Consider the following 20,089-nt stretch of genomic DNA (forward strand, 5'->3'; position numbering starts at 1 on the left):
AACGTGAAAGAACGCTAAAGTGTTCGGCTTGGCAATCATTCTGTTACATTCAAAATTATATTTTGTAATGGGATTCAGTCAATGAGATTGCTCTGGAGATTGGCTCATAGGTTACCTGTAGGCTGAGGCATATCGACGGGCGTGTTGAGGGAAAATGAAAGACTCTAGTTTGGTGGCTTTTGTGCCTCATCTCTCCACTGCAGGGGAATGTAATATGCGTTCTATAATGAAAGCTCTCAGGGGAAGTCTTCCTCTGCTTAGTGGTCTATACCGGGCCCACTCAATCATGAACTCCGTGCGCGTTGCTGTACGACAGGGCTTTCAGTAACACTAGACTGCGTAGCCTGGGATGTTATGAAAAAAAAGAGATGAGATGGTAAAAAACAAGATGAGATGAGACGGAAAATGTTGTGCGCATTTTACACTTTTCTTTTTCGTGGCATATGACGAAGCACAACATTTATCTCTGCTTTTATGGAAATGAAAAAGATGCTCGGTTTTGCATCGGCCTTTTACTCATGTGAACTCGTTGTGAAGTCGAATTGTGTCGCCCTTTGCCCCAGATGATTCATAAATGAAAAAGATAGACTTAACAGCTATTATCTATGTATATTGAAAAGTGTCAAACTGTACTCCCTTATTGCAGACAATTATCATAAAAATATACACATAAGTAAAACATTTCAAGCTTATCACTACTTTCACAAATAAGACCTTTAAAAGTTCCAATAAAGATACAGCTGGTGCCAGTGGTCCAGTGGACTGTACACTGTACAGTCTGGCAAAAAATCTAGAAAAGCCCTAAAATTAAAATTTGGTCATTATTTATTTATATTTAAAATTTTCAAACCTTTACTCCCTTATTGCAAATAAGTATCATAAATACATACACTTAAGTCTTACATTTCAAGCTTATGGCTACTTTCTCAAATAAAACCTTTACAATTTCCAATAAAGATTCTGGTGCTGGTGGTCCAATGGATGAAAATTCTGTCATGAATTACTCCCTCTATAGGTTTTCAAATCATTTCTTTGTTCTGCCGAAAATTATCCAAAAATTACATTTTTACTGAATTTTGAAAAATTTGCTAACCCATCCATAAGTTTTGATATTTGGATACAATTTTTTTAAAAGTTTTGATTGAACTGTTTCTTTAAGCCAGTAGCTTAATTTTGTTACCAAATTTGAATAAAAGTATAAAAAATTACAACATGATGAATAATATTATGGGAACGCCTATTTGAGTGAAAGCATATATGATCCTAATTTACTACATTACTACATAATTGGTTTATAGCAAAAAATCCTTCGAACAACAGGTATAAAAACAGAAGCAGTCAATCATCACAAAAACATCAGGTCATATTTATAGATCCAGAGATTCAAATGATCTTACCGAGAAAATCCATATGGAATGTCATAAAGGAAAAGTGGGGGTGTAACAATGATGGATTGCATATATCACGTGCAATTATGTGCTTGGGAAAAGTGATATGATTCGAGGCAAAAATGATAAAAACAATACTGATCACACCCACTTACAATATTGGATTTCCAGTGACAATCCCATGAAATGTCACTGCCGGGAAAAGAGCAACATCTATCATACACAAGCGAACGTCACAAATAATCGTAATTTCTCATCTTGCATTTTGATTTGCAGGGAATAATTTATGTGATTGTTGCAATCCAATGCTGTTAGGAGAATAAGAACCTTGTGTCTAATTCTGAGTTAAACAGAACTTCTGACCAAACTTAGCACTGAACAATCACAGCGGTTTCTACAACCGGTTCACTTTGACATTAGGATGTAATCTGTACTTTTTCATGACACGAAAAAAGGTTTTCGAATGCGTTTTCCAAAATCTAAAAGCTTTCAGAAACCATTACGCCTGAGAGCCTAAAATTCTGAAATATTGCTTCCCTAGAGATTTTCAAGTGTGTTCGATGGACTATCCATCAAGGGATTCATAATGCTGTGAAAAAATGTCAGCTTGTGACATTCAAGAAATCTCACAGTCATCTTAATGTCACGTACACAGAACGCTGGATGCATTAAAAAATCCACAGAGACTGACATATCAGGTGTTGTATTTATTTATATTAAATTAAAAATATAGATTCAGGTAACAAAACTGTGAAACAGTATTTAAATGCTAGCTTTGGGGAATGAGAAAGCAATGGAGGAAAGATGAGCTATTCAACCAGTGACTCCTCGACTCCCTCTTCATCCCCGGATCAAAAATGACAAGACTTGACTTTAGTTTTGACAAGCCGTCACTCAAGACCAACGTGACCAAATGGAGCCTTCAGGCAATTAGTCCACCTGACAGGGCGAATAACACACGCTGGCTTATGAATCTCCTGGAGAGAGGGGCGAATCTGCAAAGGCCAGGAACAGAATTGTGGCTTTTGCAGTTGTTTGAGCTTACAGCCATGCGCTGGGCTGAGCTCAGAGGGTTAACAGCGTGGCTGGCTGCGGTTGTGAAAAAAAAAAGAGGGATTGCTGTATGAATATGAACTATACACTGAAAAAGTATACAAGACACTACCGATGGGACCAGGACGGAAGTCAGGAAAAGCCTAACTCGGGCACAGAGAGATCCTGGGAGATACAAATGCTATTGTCACATCCCCCACGCTGGATTCTGTACAAAAAGAGTAAATTGAGGATGTGGGGTGATGGGGAAAAGAGCATGACCAAAAGAAAACATCCTCTACCTCCTGAGCTCAGAGGATAACACAAAATGCACCAAGCTGGGCTACATACAGTCACAAAAACACCAAAATTACTTAAAGAAACTGCAAGGTCTACAAAATCAGATATGTGCTGTTCAAATTACAGATATATACAGCCATCAAATAAGAATAACTGGTCACACACAATATAGGTGAAAAAAGAAAATGGAAAAAAAACATCAGTTTAAAAGGGTCATGAGCTTTCCGGCTATTTACAAATACATCTGGCCAATTCAACTGTCTATAAAAATACTATTCACATTTTCTCATTGACATACAGTAGTAAAATGATGAAGAACAACCATTCCAAATGTCAATGCCGTGGGAAGATGACATCCTCCTTTAAGTTGTCCTTGTGATATAATAAAATGACGTGTTTACTGTGCTTAATCTATCCGTACCTCCCGACTATATGATCACATGCCATATTCCAGTGAGCGTAACAAAAAGACAAAAAATGCAATAAAAAGAGAGGTCAATAAATAAGCTTGTTTCCATGGTGCTTCTGAACATTGCTGAAGATGCTGTGATACTGTATGCAAGCACACGATCAGTTGAGCAAAGGACAACTCAATATTTAAAAACTAAAAAAATAAATTGAACCCAAGGTTTGTCGCTAAAATTAAAGAGACATCCATAAATTCTGTCATGAATTACTCACCCTTGTGTTGTTCCAAATCTGTATAACTGTCTTTGTTCTGCTGAACACAAAGGACGATATTTCGAAGAATGTTTTCAACTGAGATTTCTGGAGGATCATTGACTACCATAGTAGTTAAAATTAAAATGGAAGTCAAGGTGCTCCAGAACTGTTTGCACCCCTAAATTCTTCAAAATCTATTATTTTGTGTTCGACAGAAGAAAAAAATTACAAGATTTTTTTCCTACTATGGTAGTCAACGATGCCCCACAATTGACAGTTGCTAACATTCGTCCAAATATCTTATAACTGAAGTAAGAAATGTATAAAGTTTTGGAACAACTAGGGGGTGAGTAATTCATGACAGAAATGTCATTTTAGGTTGGAGCATCCCTTTAAGAAAAGCCCAGGGCATACCAAAATGGATCTTAGTGGGAAGATACCACTGTTTTTTAAACAATAAGTGCAATAACATACCATAAGTACCCCTATACACCACAGAAAATAAAATAACATTGCTTATATATATATGCAAGCAGTAGTTTGTAAAGCTAATTGCCTCTCAACACTGTAAAAGATCAGGGTCATGACAACACTCTTATAATTGTAAGATTCGTTTAAGGTCAATTAAACATGTATTTAATGGTTGCCTTTACACACAACCTAAATCATGTGTATTACAATTACCTGATGAATAAATGTGCATTGTATTAAAAACGTTTGTTATGTAAAATGTCAAAAGTGTGAACATAAAGTGAGAAGCCTTCACCAAAACAACCCTCCATACATACATGAACATCTCCAAGCCCCTTATAAAATCATATATTTACACAAGTTCATTTCCAAGGTCTTACAGCAAGTGTTTTTCGAGATAATTGTGAGTTACTCCACTCGACAATGTGCATTGAGACAAAACATTTGTGCTCTTTCCAAACATCACCTCCCAGCGTTACTTGAGAGTATAATTTTTTTCTGTAAAAGTGTTTACAAACGTATGAGTCATCCAGATACACCAGTTACAGTTTCTCCATCTCATGTTCCTCAATTTGCAGCTTGATGAATTAAGAAGATCTCTATCCACCCTGTATTCACAGCAGCTTTGCTACATACGATTTACTTCGCTGCAGAACGCTAACAGTAGTTTAAGCACGATAGTTATATTCCCATCACATAGGGCTTTTCAATCTCCATCCCACCTGTTGTAACCGAAAGGGTCTACAATGATTCATATTCTCGTAACAGTGGGTGATACCTTATGTCTAGGCTATTCAACTCAAATCCCGAAGGGTTGCTGTCCTGGACAGTTTGGCTGAAAAGCAACACAACTGCTTTTCAAACAATCTTGAACAATATTGATCCTTATCATTATGGTGGGAACTTAACCCTCCAGGACTGAAACCGAATAGCATTTCCTTCTTTGGGCATTTTGGATAGCCCTAGACCATAGACGCCTTACATAACTAAGCATTTGGGGTTATCACAAACATAAGCATGAATAGAAATATCATATGGCCTTAATTCTACACATTGTACTTACATCATAAATGTAAAAGCAAGTTATCCCAAACTCTATCAGAGCTAAAATGACTCAATTTCAAGTATCTGATTCAAGATCTGTAAAAGTGTCTTATATTATTGTTAAAGGTTTGCTAAGTATAGTCATATTCAAATCTTATATCAATATCTTATTAAGCAGTTGCTTTAGCTAGATACGAATTGGCAGAGAATTCTTTTTCAGACTGTTGGAAAGCTTGCGATAAACACTTTCATTAGTAAACATCTGTGTTTGGCAAAATCACATGTCACTAAAATTCCCTGATTTTGTTTTTCACTAGAGCGCCAAAAATGTCATTTGTCTAATCTATTGTCACATGGGAACCGTAATACCCATAATGAAAATATCATTCCTTTCTATTTTTGCTACGTCCAATATTTAAAGTGCTCCATGGAACCGCAAAACCTTCAAACACACACAGACTCACAAAAAACATGATGCAGCAAAACGAACGCACATGGATAGGTGATGTTTGCTATAGTCATGTCGACTAAATTCATGGTAATTCAATCAGTGCTGTTGGTGTTCAAAACAAACGCATGCAACCTGTGCCAGGTTGGCAAGTGCTATAAAAACCTCACATTTCCCAGCCACCAACATCACATTATTATTCCTCTCAACAGAGAAGCAAAGTGCCTGGCAGTGTTCAAAACTATACACAAATCTGAGAAACATGGATGTCATGGTTCATATCCAGGATGTCGCACCGTTCGAGTGGAACAAAACGCTGAACCTCTAAACCCATCCTTGCTGTTATTTCCATGAGTATTCTGGAACTTCAACACTCCATATAGAAAGTCATTACGGGAGACGGTTCAAATGGAGATGACAGATTTGAGGCAGTCTCATCTCTAGCCCTGGGGCAAACGTTCCATTCCCGCATTCTCATTTGTTCCTCATGGCATGATGGTATTCCTGTCTTCTGTTTCATACGTCTCCAAAGTCACATTTATTATGAACACAGCTAGAAAAAGCAGCCATCTTAATCATTTCCCACTGCAGGTTATGTGCATCTCAGACTTCTGTTGGATGGATTCGCATGTGATCTTTAAGTTTATACAGATGTAACAGTTGTCCGGCCATATTTCAAAACTGTAGCCAGGAGTTGTGTGCTGTTAAGTCTTTCGTTCAAACCTGGTCTCCCATAGCCGTGTAAATATCCATTCGGCGTACGTCCGTCTGAACAAGACAGACATGTTGGGTTCGCTAGTATTGATTTTAGTTTCTGAAGTTCACGGTAAACCCAGTTTGGGTTTTAAATTCCCCACATTAAATGGCAAAAACAAAGGAAGGGTGCCTTAAAGTGACAACCGTGTGAGTGTGAAGATCGATGGTGGCAAGATCAACAATAAAAACATGATTACAGTAGACGGTTGCAGATCTCGTTTTATGAAGTTATTGATTCAGGCTGCTGTAAAGCCTGGCTTCTGGATTTCATACAAGAGTAGCTGTTGGCATTTCTCAGCATGTCGCGTTTCTTTATATCACGTTTTCTTTACACATTGCTGCTGTGTCGCTCAGTAGTCTAATGTGGACAGCAGGACTGTTACCAGTGTACAAGCAGGTGGAAAATAAATCCAGTCTTTCTTAAAACAAAGAGAGGGCTCAAAATTATAAAGAAGAAAAATGAAAGTGCCTTATTTGAGCGAAATGATACATATGCGTACAAACCATGTATGTATGGAATAGCATTTAGGATGCAATTCAATTGCTGACTGGTCATATCCTCCATTCCAGACCCCAATGAGAAGGCTACACGACAAAGAATCTTAGTGAGCTCCAGGTTGTATGGATTGCTAAAATAAACTAAACCGTCTTCAATACTAACAGCAACAATAGTCAAAGTGATAAATTACAACCATATTGCAGCTCTAAATCTAAATCCCAAACCCGAATAAACACAAGATTAAAACCTGTTGCATTTTCATTTTACGTCCGAATACAATGTGGCGTTGGGCTTGTACTTAAATGCAAGTTCCTCTTGTACCAAATGTAACATCTGCCATATGATGGGAAGATCACAGTTATATAGCTTTCCAAAGGGTGGGGTGGGAGACAGGTCTATACGGTGATTAAAGTGAGGAAAGACAAGCGTGGAGCTTTGACTGATGTGGTCATCTGTGACCAACGCGTCTGGAGTGACTCAAGCGCATCAGTTCCAGGTTGTTGACTGTTAAAACCCAGGTCGGAGAGGACTGGAGACAACCTGTGAGAGAGCTGGTGTGAGAGAGCCAGGGTGAGAACACAATATGAGGGTCTCTCTTTCTACCTGTATCCACACTCGCTTCCATCGGCAGATGTTACTACACAACAGTGTTCCTCTGGCGATAAGGGGGAGGTGGCAACACCGTGCCCGGCTTTAGCGCATACTCCGTCAGGTACTCCTGGTTTTCTGCCACAGCGGGCCGAATCCGACCGTTCTGCCGGTAGAAGAAGCGTGTGCTGCAGTCCTGCAGATACTCGGGACTGTGAAGTGTTCCTTTGGGCGGAAGACTGTGTTGCCAGTACTCGGGATTGTCAAATGTGTTTTTGGGCTTTTTGTCGGCCATGATGGTCCCGGAGTGAATGGGATGAAGGATGTGCTTTGGATGAAGGGTGTGTCCAGGGTGGGCCGAGTGGAGGGTGTGGCCTGAGAGTGTGGAGATGCCTTGTTGGCCTTGGTATAGAGGCTGTGCTGTGACTAGGGCACCGGGTGCTGCTGGTTGCACGATTTGGGCGAGATTCTGGCTGTTGGAAGCGGCAGAATTAGCTGCTGCTGCTACTGTCGCTGGGTGAGCCACAGGGACTCCGTTCTTCCTCAGGACATTGTGACTCTTTTCCCCAGAGTTGTGGAAGGTGTTGAGGTATAGAGGGTCGTTGACATACTCTTCTTCCACTTTGGGCTGCCCATTTGAGGCGTTGTGGTAAGCTCGTTCTAGAGTGTGGACCTCACCGTTTCGGCGATGGGTGACGAAGGGGTTTTCCTCCACTGGGTTGAGATAATCTGCAGGGGAAAAGAAATGAGGAAAAGTGAGATAGAACTCAAAGTTATAACATTCTGATGATTGCCAGCTAGTGCTGTAAGGTAATGCCAAGTATCATTGATCTCTCAAGATTTCCTGACAGACGCAGTGGGTTGTTAGGGCTCTGGGCTTTCTCTGAAGTCCTGGAGTAAATTAAAGTTCTAAGCTGTGACTAAGGCTGGAAAACTTTTAGCTGAAGTGCTTCAACATAGTTCACAAAAGTATTCAAATTTTTATTGAGGTCACTATCAAAGTTTGTACTGTAGCAACACTGCTGATAGCTAATGACTCTCTACGGAACAACCACAAATTTTTACCTTAATTTTTTATGTTAAAATGAGGGCAGCACCACTTTGTAAAATAAATTGTTACACAACTATTAACTAACTAACCCTGGGTAAAGTAGAACAGTGAGAAACATGAAACAATATAACCTATGATAATATTAACCAAGGTTAAACAAATGAAAGTGTTAAAAGTGTAATAGACCACAACACGAGCGCTTTTTCGCATAATCTTCTCTACCACCTTTGCTCGTTCCAGTTTATTTCAACTACCTGTGGGTTTTTTGTCCATGGCGCCCATGTATCCATCCTGGTCAGTCTCAGCTCTGACTCCACGTTCGCATAGTAACACAGTTGGATCTGCGCTGTATCGCTGACCACAGCTGTCCTCCCCGGTGCTCGCCCTGGGTGAAGCCTTCTTCTTGAGAGTTCCATTACAGCGGCCGTCTTCATATGCCTCGGAGGACCCCGAGGCCCCCTGATGGGCCACAGATTGCTTCTGAGAGGAACAAGCTGGGCTTACAGCAGACACAGCCACGACCCGAGGGATAGTGGCCATCATCTCCTCCATGCCAAAACTTCCATCCTGGTATGCAAACTGGTTCTGCAAACACAAATCCATAAATAAAATAATGTCTCTCCAGTGTTTACCAATTGAGTGGGTGCCATAAAACAAAAATACTATCAGATAGTACCATAGTTCACTGTAAAATGGTTCTTTGAAGTATGTCTAAGAATGCATGGTAATAGTATAGTCCCTTTTCGTAATTTTCTCTTTGTACTTCTATATTTCTGCTGTCATTTTGCAGGTGCTCTCTTTACCCAGAGAAACACTGACTGTGTCTTGAATTTAATGTCCTTATTTTGCTTTACCCCAGACATTTCCTTCGTCTCACCACTAAGCACCAAATACCCATCTCATCTATCTCTCTCTCTCTCCCCATCGTCTCATCTATCTATCCCTCTCCACCCTCTCTTCTCCAGCAGCCACCCACGATGCACTTTGATCACTCTCAAGCTCATTGCTCTGAATGACGGCTTCTGTTGGGAAGAGTGCTTGACTGAAGACGAGGAAACAAACGACTTAAGATTGTTATAACAAAACTTACACAGAAGAATGGGCAGTATGAACAAAAACTTTTATCATTTATTAAGAAACATAGTTTGAATGTAATTAAATATTATACATTTTTACACAATTTTGTGTTCTTCAGAATAAAGAAAGTTACACAAGTTTGGACAATACTAATAAATAAAATTGTTAAATATGAATATTATAAAACTGATAGTACTGCTCTAAACATACCAGCCTGCTCTACATGCATATCATGATGGGATGGTAAATTCCTTCTACAGAACAGTTAAACGTCAATGTCCAAAGCACAACTGCGAGACAAATGCACACTACCCACCATTCACACCAATGTGCTTATTCTATTCAACCTAAACTCGAAAGCATGTCGATTAGAGATGAATTCACGTTAATATTCTGATCCGCTACTTGGGTTATTTGGCATAGTTTTGTTTTCCCAAAGCTCAGTTTATACGGCAAACCGCAGGCGAAAGGTTTCTGTAATGTTCCAAAGCGGCTCTGAAGGATTGATTTCCCTCATTGATATTCATACCACTTGCTCTCTTTTCTCTCCCAGTCAGACGAAAACAAAACGCAAGTTAGAATGCAAAATGGCACGCACCGCTAGCAAATGCGGTCTAGACCAAAAAAAGCATCCGTTTCATCACATCCGCCCTCCTACTCGCTCTCATACTGTTATCAAATCCATTCTAAAACCCTAGCAAAGCCTGATCGAACCTTGAAATGTTGCCTCTCTAAGTTACAGAGTTGAGCTGTCTTCTGATTGGCTGTCCTTTTCTGGCTCTGCCACGTACACAAACAGTTAATAACACGACCATGGGTGACAAACAGAGAGCAAATACCCATCTCTGGACTCCCTGTCTATGAGCAAATATCATCTTCCCTTAGTGAGGATCCAGTATTTACACTGCCATGCCTCTTTAATGAAAGCCCAGCCACGGAGCCCATTATAGGCACAGATATTTTGGGGTCGACTTTTTCCTCTCCACAGGAAAGCCTTAATATGTGTCGCAAAGACAGCTGATGTTGAAATGCTTGAAATTGTGATGCGTATTGAAATAAAAGGATTTCTTTAAGTGAAGAATAATAAGTGCCTGAGAAAATAGTTTGGGATTTCTTTATACCCTTCATCAATAGGCAGTCGTTATTTCCTAAGAATAGTCTTTGGGAAACGTCACTTTCTGTTGTCATCGCATACATGATTATATATTCAGAGGGCGGACAGGTTCATTTTAGGAAAGCTGGCTGAGTGTCTGTCAGCAGCAGGAAGTGGGCAGGGCGTTGGGGTGCTTTTGTGGGCGTCACTTAATTGGCTAAAGCCTGTGGGAGCATCCATCTACCCCAAGGCTCAAGTCAGTCAGACAATGGACTCATTTGAAAACTCGATTTAGTCTTAAACAAGCAAAAAATTTGAGCACAATTCATAGAATGAGAAGAGAAAGTGCATTCAAATGTAAAGGTCTCCCAAAATATGTAAATTTGAAGGTTAAGTGTATGCATGATGCATGTATCAGTGCATGGATGCCTGTGTGACCTCTTGTCCTTTATACAGCATGATTTGAATAATAGATATATTTCATTATTCATCTCGATTCGTGTGATTTATACTGAATAGAGCCATTAGAGCTTATTGATTCTCTCAAATCTCTTTTCACAGAGAAGTCAGTGCCTCCCTATGAAAGCTTTGTGAGATTAATAGCATCATGTTTAACAATGTCCAAAAACAATTCTAGTAGCTGTTTTTAAAATAAAAAGAAGCACATGCAATTATAATTTGTTATCAACTCAAGTGCTCATACAGGAGAAGGGGCGTATGTTTACATTCTGTTTTGTCATTTTGTTGAAATGGTGAACAGACTGCAGTCAGAGAGTGGACAGTAATTTGCTGCTTCGTGCCAAAATTCACAACTAGGGACTAAAAACGTAAAAAATTTAAAAAGAGAATTCAGGGCCAATTTTGCCATTACATTACAAACTCAACAATTAGCAGCAAAGCCGGAAATCGACAATTCCATTGCGACCACATGTTTTCATAAAATGGTGGGAACGGGTATTTTGAGAACATTTCTGATGACACTACGCAACTACCAAAACAAACCACACTTATCCACCAAACCACGACAGAGCGTGATGTGTTGTAAAGTGAGAATAGGTGGAATACTCACTCTATTGGGGTCCATGCGTGATCTTGTTGTACATGCCAGAGGAGGAATGCTGAAAGCTTGTGGGACCAAATACTCCTCGGCGTCCATCAGATCTTCCAGCTCCTCTTCATCTAATAGACTTTGGAAGAACTTGCTGTCGTTGGGGCTGGGCAGCTTCATGCGGTCATCTCCCTGGTACAGACAGCATTGAGTTTCAGAAATTAAATGTAAACGTATCATACATAAGCTAATATTTACCTGGATCTTACCTGCGAGACTCTTACCTGGATCACTAGGTAACGTTGTGGGTCTCTTGCCATTCGACAGAATTCTGCAGCGAGCTCTTTAAATCTGGGTCTGCTATCTGCATCTATCATCCAGCCTGGAGGGGACACGGACAGTAAAGAGCTTCAGATGTAAACCATGAAAAACAGAGCACAAGCTAACACAGTGCTATGTTCTGTTCTTACTTTGTGGTTTACAAGACATACGAAGAATTTATTTGAACTTGTCACCCGGTTTATATAAACAAATAAAAATAAGACATTTACAGTGTGGGAATGGGTGAGGCATTACTTTTATATGGAGTTTTATGATGTCAAGAATCTAATAGGCTCGTCGCTCAAAGCCTTGTGTTTGTTTGTTGCTTAGAGGAACCTGTTTCATGGCAAGAGGTGAGAGTGAGGGCCATCTACTGTCACTCATACTGAAGATCTGCACCACCCCAGAGGAACAACACTGTTCCTACATCACTGTCTGTTTACAACTACAGCATTATGGGAGGGTGACCTCTGACCCCACATATACCATGAATATTCAGAATAAAAAAGAGGTGAATATATTATGCATTTGCTCAAATAGGGATATTTTCAAATTTTAATGCTGTTTGGTAATAACATTTTGTTTTATTATTCAAAACAATACACACTTAGCAAATATATGTTTCAGTCAGCATCCACATAGGCCAATTATTTTTGGTTGTAATTAAATATATACTGTATATAAATTTAATAATAATTTTTTTGGGGGGGGCTGGAGTGTTAAAATTGAATGATACAGGTAAGAATCTAAGCGAAGCACACTTACATTTGACCATGACCATGTAGACGTCAATAGTGCAGATGGGAGGCTGTGGGAGTCGCTCTCCTTTCTCCAACAGGTCGGGAATCTCTCGTGTTGGGATTCCGTCATATGGCTTTCCTCCAAATGTCATCAGCTCCCATATCGTCACTCCTGAAAACAGGTCCATATAACACCATTTAAACTTCTTGTGAGTTTGACTCATAATCTGAACAATTCCTATAGACCCCTTTTGAGCCGACGTCACGATTACTCAACTCAACTCAACTTTATTTATAAAGCGCTTTTTACAATTTTCATTGTTACAAAGCAGCTGTACATGAGACACATTGAATACAAGTATGAATTCTAAATTCCAAAGCAGCCCCCCCGGCCAGGCAGATAGTGCAAAACAATATGCAAACGGTGGTGAGGAACCCAAAACTCCCATCGAGAAAAAAAACCTCAGGGGAACCCAGGCCCAACCAGGGGTGATTACGTCATGGCATTAGCGGGAGGCAGAACAAGGGGAAGACTGGTGGCGGCCAATACAAATCAGCACAGAGTCGGCTACATAAGGAGTTTAAAATATCATCTTGCTGTGTTTTCAGTATTCATAAGTGTATTAGTAGAAACCCGGGAGAGATAACAATGAGAAGGCTGTTATGTGTGTGTGTTCAAGCTGCATTTGCTAACGTCTGCCACTGTTAATACTAAAGATGTATTCTCTCTGTTTGTCTTGCTTATACACACTTGGCTTTTATAGACAGACAATTTAACTGAAGGAAACCTAATCCTGACAGTCCATCCATTGAGTGAACGTGAACATGTCGGCCAATATGGTTCCTTCCATTAAAGTTGACTTTTTCAACAACAGTCACAGTCCCAGGCTGTGACTGAACTTACATATTCAAATTACATCAGACTCTCTTCAGTCATTGTCAAAAAACAGGCTATCAAAACGTCCTCGCTAGCATGAGTAAAGCGGCCAGGGGAATCTTTCTGCCTCCACTTATGCTCCACCCACGAAAATGCATCACAAAGTTTACTAACAGAAAAGGGGTCTATAGAGTCTTGATGCATTAAAAGAGTCTAAATGATATACACCCAATTTGTAATTTGACTCAATTTTGAACAATGTTTTGTAATAACAGCTACAGGAATCATTTGTTTTAAGTGTGAATTTTGAAAAAAATCTAAGGCCTTTTGGACTTTCCAAGAGGCTTTTTAAAACATATTTTGTCCAAATATCTTCTGTACACTTTTTAATAAAGGCATGGCACTCTAACCTCATTCTCTGTATTACTCTGGTTTACATTTTAAATTCACATCTGTATCTCACTTTCAGGCTTGAGATCAACATATGAATATATGATGTTTTTAAAGTTGCATTTAAAACAGGGTCATCTCACCGTAACTCCAGACATCACTCTGGTGGGTGAACTTCCTGTAGTGGATACATTCCAAGGCCATCCACTTTATAGGCATCTAAAACAAAAAGAACATTTGAGTGTTTTCAATAAATCGACCTGCTCAAAGTGCATCTCTGTATTCACCTACGTTTGATAAATACTGTGTGGTTGGACACACTGCGTGTAATGTTTTCCCATACTGTACAATAGTGAACTATTCATATTCTGATACTGAATCTGTTTCACTTCAGCAAATCCAAACGGATGAGATCAAATAAAAGTGAACAAGATTGGAGTACAGGAAAGGACACCGCAGCAGGTGGGTAGGAGGTTTGTTGGAATAAGAAGGTGCATCGGGTACAAAACCATAGAAAAAATGATGATGTGAAGCTAAGCAAACGCAGCAGTAAATTAATTTCTACAACATTCAGAGTTAATGTGTGTAGTGCTTGCCTATGCAGAATTCCATGCCCCAGTGTTACTGTGGTTTGGGCGGTTGCCAGGTTGTTACAATGTAGTTGCTAAGGTGATCAGAATATTTTTTATGCATTGCTATGGGGTTACAAGGGTGCTTCAATTATGGTTCCTAGGCTGTAGCTAGAGAGTTCTGGGTGGTTGCTTGCTGACCTGGGACAATGAGCCGCGTTCTGATTCAATATTCTGTGATTTTCTGTTCATTAGTTGCTCTAATGCCATGTAAAGAAGACTGTGGGAGGTAAAGAAAACTGACAGGATGAACCCCAAGAGCCGGAATCTCTTGACTGCTCAGAGATTGTATCTGATAAACGTGTTCTTCCATCAGTGCATATGGTAATAGATGCTACACAAGACTGAAAAAGCATGTACGTGACACTAACCTTGCCCCCATCTGCATTATATTCCTTCTCATTTGTATCCAGGAGACGAGCCAGACCAAAGTCTGTGATCTTTATATGATTGGGCGATTTCACTAGGACGTTCCGAGCTGCCAGATCCCGGTGCACAAGTCTCCTCTCCTCCAAGTACATCATACCCTGCAAACAACACAGGGAAGATTAGACCACGCCACGACATCATCATCATTTCTGGCAGCAACAATTTAACAGTTGTGTAGCGATCAAAATCATTGCTTACAATTATCATTAACACTATCTTTTATGGAATATTAACATCTAATAAAACGTCATGATGGCACCATGATTATATCCTATTACCTAATCACATTCTTCTTGTATTAGTGTAATGATAAAATAAAAGATCCATCACATCATTAGGAACAATTTGACATCACATTTCTAGATATATGATCATCATTATATGGTTTGATAAATAACTGCTGCCATAATTAAAAATCTACACAAATATCTTTGTTTGACAATATTTCATTCCTGGCTTCTTCCTGGGACAGGAGGGGAGTAACAGTAACTATGTTATGCTAAATGTTAGAGATTTGGCACAATAAAATAAAGCACATTTATATTAATTTTATAGTATAATTTTTTAGCTATACATCTTAATTAACATAGAAAACATAGAAAAAAAAAAGTTTTTTTACTCTGGTATAACTTTCAAAGACACTTTGTAGAGGATTAAACCGAAAAAAAGCGTGTTGTGGTTTTATTAATGGAGATTGTTCACATTGATAAGCAATGAGCCTCTACTCAGGCGTCGCCATGTATTGCTAAACAATGAAAACTCCAGACATCAATTTTCTGGAGGAGCAAACAATGCATGTAATCGATTTTAGTCGGAATGGCTGCATGGAAGCCCTTTCGCAGGGCCGCTCTCCATTCGTGAGAAAACAGCCACTCTGATCTTCCCTCAAACAGGCTTTCAAGTGCCCTTGAGCTGGTGGCTGGATGAAATTTAAATCTTAATGTGATTGGTGAAGAGGCTGGGACAGCTCTACTGAGAGAGAGACGGACAGGGAGAAAGAAAGAGACCGATAGAGAAAGAAAGAAAGAAGGAAAGAAGGAAAGAGAGAGAGCAAGAGAGAGAGAGGGAGAGAAAGAAGGAAAGCATTTAGAAGTGAGAAAATACGTTTGGAGCCCAGTGTAACATATCATTACCAAGCCAAGCAGACAAAAAAATAAATGATTAAATAAAAATAAAATATAGAAAATTAAATAAATGAAAGAGTGGGGCAAAAAAATCCAGGTTTTTCATGAGAAACATAAAGAGAAATATACCATATATTTGGCATTACAAAAAACAACTGTCCCTCTGACTATAGCGTACATTACGCTTGAAAATTAAACTCACTTAAGGGAAATTGCCACCATAAAAATGTGGTGAAATGCAGTTAATCAAATTCACACCACAATAAATGGCACACTATAATATCAAAAGAACAAATGTCACGTTCTGACAAGGATTTTTATTTTATTTATTTTTAAATATACAAAGCAAGGTCTTCAACAGACTTTAATATGGGTTTCTACAGACAATTTATACCATTTTATTAAATTACACAAATTACTCCTTAATTGTAAATGCCAAAAAAGAACCTAGGAATTAAAATACCCAAATCTGCTCTCCATTTCTAATTCATATTTAATTCCTAACTAGATGGTGAGAGATCTTAATAATAAATCAATTTACAAGTATTATAAAAACATAATAAAGACGGACACAAAAAGTACAATGATGGCAAAAATGGCTTGATTTGCGGAAATGTATAAAGTCTAGACTCGCGAATGAAACCAAGTCTGAGGTCATGTGATTCAATGACACAATGAGCAGTAATCCTTCAATACATATTGTGAATCCATTACCACCACCCAGAATAAACGGTTGTTGGTTTTTCCACTACGAGACAAAGACTAAAAAGAGAGAAAAAAAGAGAATCACAAAGAGGAAGAAAATCAAGAGGGTCTGAAATATGAAAGAGCCTGAGAAAGAGGTTGATAAGATCAAAGTATTAATAGCACCTTTCTATACCATGATCACATAACATCTGATTTAAAATGAAGCTTGAAGGACTAAACATATGTAATTATGCAAATGTGAAAATAAAGTGAACCTTGAATCCTTTACGTTTTCAATAAGTGGTATAAGCTAACTACACTGCAGACTTTAAAGGGGTTATATCAAACACGTTTCGTATTATAAGGTCTGGTGAAAGCAGTAATGCCTTTTTACTCTTAAAATTAAACAGCCATTTATTTTGTTATTATACCTTTAAGAAACGCCTATTCAGCGAGTGATAAAACAATCAATAATGACTGACTGAATTTTTTTTTACCTGCTGTTTGATGCGGCCTTGAACACTAAATATGCATAGTAGTTAACATAATTTTATTTAAATATTTGTGCTTCCCCCTAGTCTACAGTCTATGCTATACATTTCTAAATATGTGCTGCCATAAAACCTTAAATATTTTTTTCCATTAAAAGCTTAAATGCTATTAGAAAAACGGCCTAAGCATTATCCTACCCAATGTGTCTCTTACAGTAATAAGTGGTGATTAACCGAACAGCGCTTGTAGTTAGTAAGGCCACAGATTGGGATATAATGGGATTGTTCACAGATATTATAAATGAAACAATAAGCCTGTGGAGTCTCTCAGGGTTGAGGTCAGTGACCTCTCATGAGAGGCTCTCAGCCCACCGGTGCTTATAAAGGGGTGAAAAAGAAATGATAATCAGTTTGAGTCTCTGTGGCTGGTCCTTTAAAATACACAAAGAAGAAAAAATCTCCTCGTGTCATGTGTATGCAAGCTTTTTCCAAGCAAGGAAGGGTAATCCAAGGAAATAGTGTGAGGATAACACTCTCTGGAAAAAATAAGCTACTCATCTCTTTGCCTACCAATGACCTGACATTTTGTATGGCGCTATATCAAATCCATACATACAGCATACGATTCTAAACAAACGCACACAAGTTGGGTTTCCAGTACATGTTTTCAAAGACATCCTTTTTTCCTATACAATCTGTATATTCTGTCCCCTAACCTGCCATAAAATCACAAATAAGAAGCCAAATTTTTTTTTTAAATAAAATCACATGCAGAGACAGGAAGTGAAACATGGAAGATAGTGGGACAGGAAGCACACCCGACCATTCGGTTGCTGTCCCTCTTCCGCACTCCAGGTGGATTGCATAAATGATGTGGCCAAAGGTCTTTTCAAACATTAATGAGCCCACATTAACATTAATCGTCTATCAAAATGCAATTATCCTTGAGTTTGCGGAGATAAAGTGGAAAGGAACTGAATACGTCTCTGGGTAACTAATCAGAATATCAACATAGCTGTGCTTATAAAGACGTTTTCTTATATCCTATGAAAGACATTGAAAAATATATTCCACATGGAGGATGCAAAAGAGACCATGTGGATACCATAGATTACTTTACTACACTCACAGGACCAAAAACACTTCTTCGTAAAGCACACTCAATAATCATCAATTTCAAATAAACCAATTTTTTTGAGACAGTGAAGAGATTGGTATTATTCTTCAGTGTGATTGGTAATTATGTGGATGCTAAAAAAGTGGATGCAAAAGAGGACACACAGATGTGGCTCTATATAGAATCAGTGGAATTCCTTCAGCTGCTTGATTCTGTGATGAGAGACAAGAGAAATGTGGGAGGAGCTTGTTGAAAAGCAGCTGATTTAGCATTAAGAATATAGAGAGAGGACGGCACACACACACACACACACACACACACAGAACTGGAGTGCTCTCGAGGGCAATACATTATAGTCTCAGGAGAAAATCACTGCCCACTCAGAAAATCTGAAGGTGCCCCCCTGACTCTTATTTATGATCATATTGGAAGCAAGCAGACAAAGGTTCAGTCGATAGGATTTTCCTGGAATGCATTTTGTCGAAAACAATTTGCCAGCCATGGTCGGATATATATAATTTATTTGATTGATAGGATACGTCTGGCTGTGGGCGGACCCTGGAACCACCCGCATGTAACGAAAAACTGTGAAACTGCATTTACAGGAACACCAAACAGAACTTCAAGAATATTAAACCATTTACAAACCAGTTTCACGTATTTTTTACGTATAAGCCCATGCAACGTACACACAAACAGTAACGTTTGCAATACTTATTGTCCTATTTTAATTCTTCAATAGTTTTTACATTACCTCAACTTATTGAAATAAGTTGCAATAAGTTACAGTCGCTCACGACTGGTAAAACATTTTAAATTGTAAGATGATTTAAAGCCTATTTGATTGTGCCTAAAAATGAAGGCAGATCAAAATCACAGTAAAAATATCTTTTTTGGTTGGACCAATGTTGTTTAACAAATAGAATACAATAAAACAAAAACTTGTTAAAGCTTAAAACTTGGTTTGGCATCTCTAAAACAATTCATACATAATACTTAAAGTACTTCAAATCTGCCTTAGAAGGAAGCAGGCTAGCTAGCACATTTTTAAAACAAAGTCAAGGTATCTCACACAAAGTTTATAACATTACCACAATGGTGGTATAATTCAATATCCCCATATGTTAAAAGTACAATCTACACGGTGTTCACATGTGTTCTCGCTCTTTCTCATTGGGGGTGTGCAAGCGGTGCATTACAGTTTTCTTTAGTTGTTCTGCATTTCTCACTGGAATGAGGCTGAGCCCATTCCACAGTCAAAGCACAGGCCGCTCTGCCTCATTGTCTCTGGTCCCAGTGTATTTAAAACAGATTACTTCTGCAGTCCAGACAGCCAATCAATACTAACTCTGATTACAATAAGCCGCAAGATGGCCGCGCCACACAATATTTATCCCCAGAGTGGACTTCAGTGTAATTAGAAATCAATGGCTCACACAGTCCATTAATGCAGTGAACGTGCTGATAGAGATTGTTGTATGCATCAGTGTGAGGAACTTCAAAGACAAGATGAATGTCTTTATGAAAGAGCCGATCGGCTAAAGAAGACATACCCTGTTCGATCACAGGTCAATATTTGTTCAGAAAGGCAAGTGGGAGTTCAAATGTTTTAGAAAGTGAGTAATATCAGTTCAGGACTAAAACAAAGTGTGTGTTGAACATCATTAAAGTGCGGTAAACCGTCACTTCCTGTTCATTTTTATCAAAAAATAACATAAACATTATTTGTGAGAAAAAAAACTTTACGTGTTCCACAGAACAACATAAGGGGGATCGTTTTACAAATTTTATTTTTGGAAGAGTAACTTGTTCTTTAAACTTCCTTT

The 20,089-nt window shown here is 38.7% G+C and overlaps 1 protein-coding gene across 4 annotated transcripts in view; it reads right to left on the reverse strand.

Annotated features, from left to right (window-relative positions):
- Positions 1 to 2,082: 2,082 nt before the first annotated feature.
- LOC130427232 (receptor tyrosine-protein kinase erbB-4-like) overlaps positions 2,083 to 20,089 on the reverse strand; it is a 243,296-nt gene continuing 225,289 nt past the window's right edge. For 3 of the 4 annotated variants that reach the window (XM_056754500.1, XM_056754498.1, XM_056754497.1), the window contains 7 exons: positions 14,787 to 14,942; positions 13,930 to 14,005; positions 12,545 to 12,691; positions 11,728 to 11,840; positions 11,480 to 11,650; positions 8,495 to 8,825; positions 2,083 to 7,918 (listed from right to left, as the gene is read on the reverse strand). In XM_056754500.1, coding sequence (XP_056610478.1) covers positions 7,239 to 7,918; positions 8,495 to 8,825; positions 11,480 to 11,650; positions 11,728 to 11,840; positions 12,545 to 12,691; positions 13,930 to 14,005; positions 14,787 to 14,942 — 1,674 coding nt within the window. In that variant the 3' untranslated portion in view covers positions 2,083 to 7,238. The remainder of the gene's footprint in view (positions 7,919 to 8,494; positions 8,826 to 11,479; positions 11,651 to 11,727; positions 11,841 to 12,544; positions 12,692 to 13,929; positions 14,006 to 14,786; positions 14,943 to 20,089) is intronic. The other variant, XM_056754499.1, reaches the window with a different exon arrangement.

The sequence above is a fragment of the Triplophysa dalaica genome, chromosome 8, assembly GCF_015846415.1.
Source record: "Triplophysa dalaica isolate WHDGS20190420 chromosome 8, ASM1584641v1, whole genome shotgun sequence".
Taxonomy (NCBI): domain Eukaryota; kingdom Metazoa; phylum Chordata; class Actinopteri; order Cypriniformes; family Nemacheilidae; genus Triplophysa; species Triplophysa dalaica.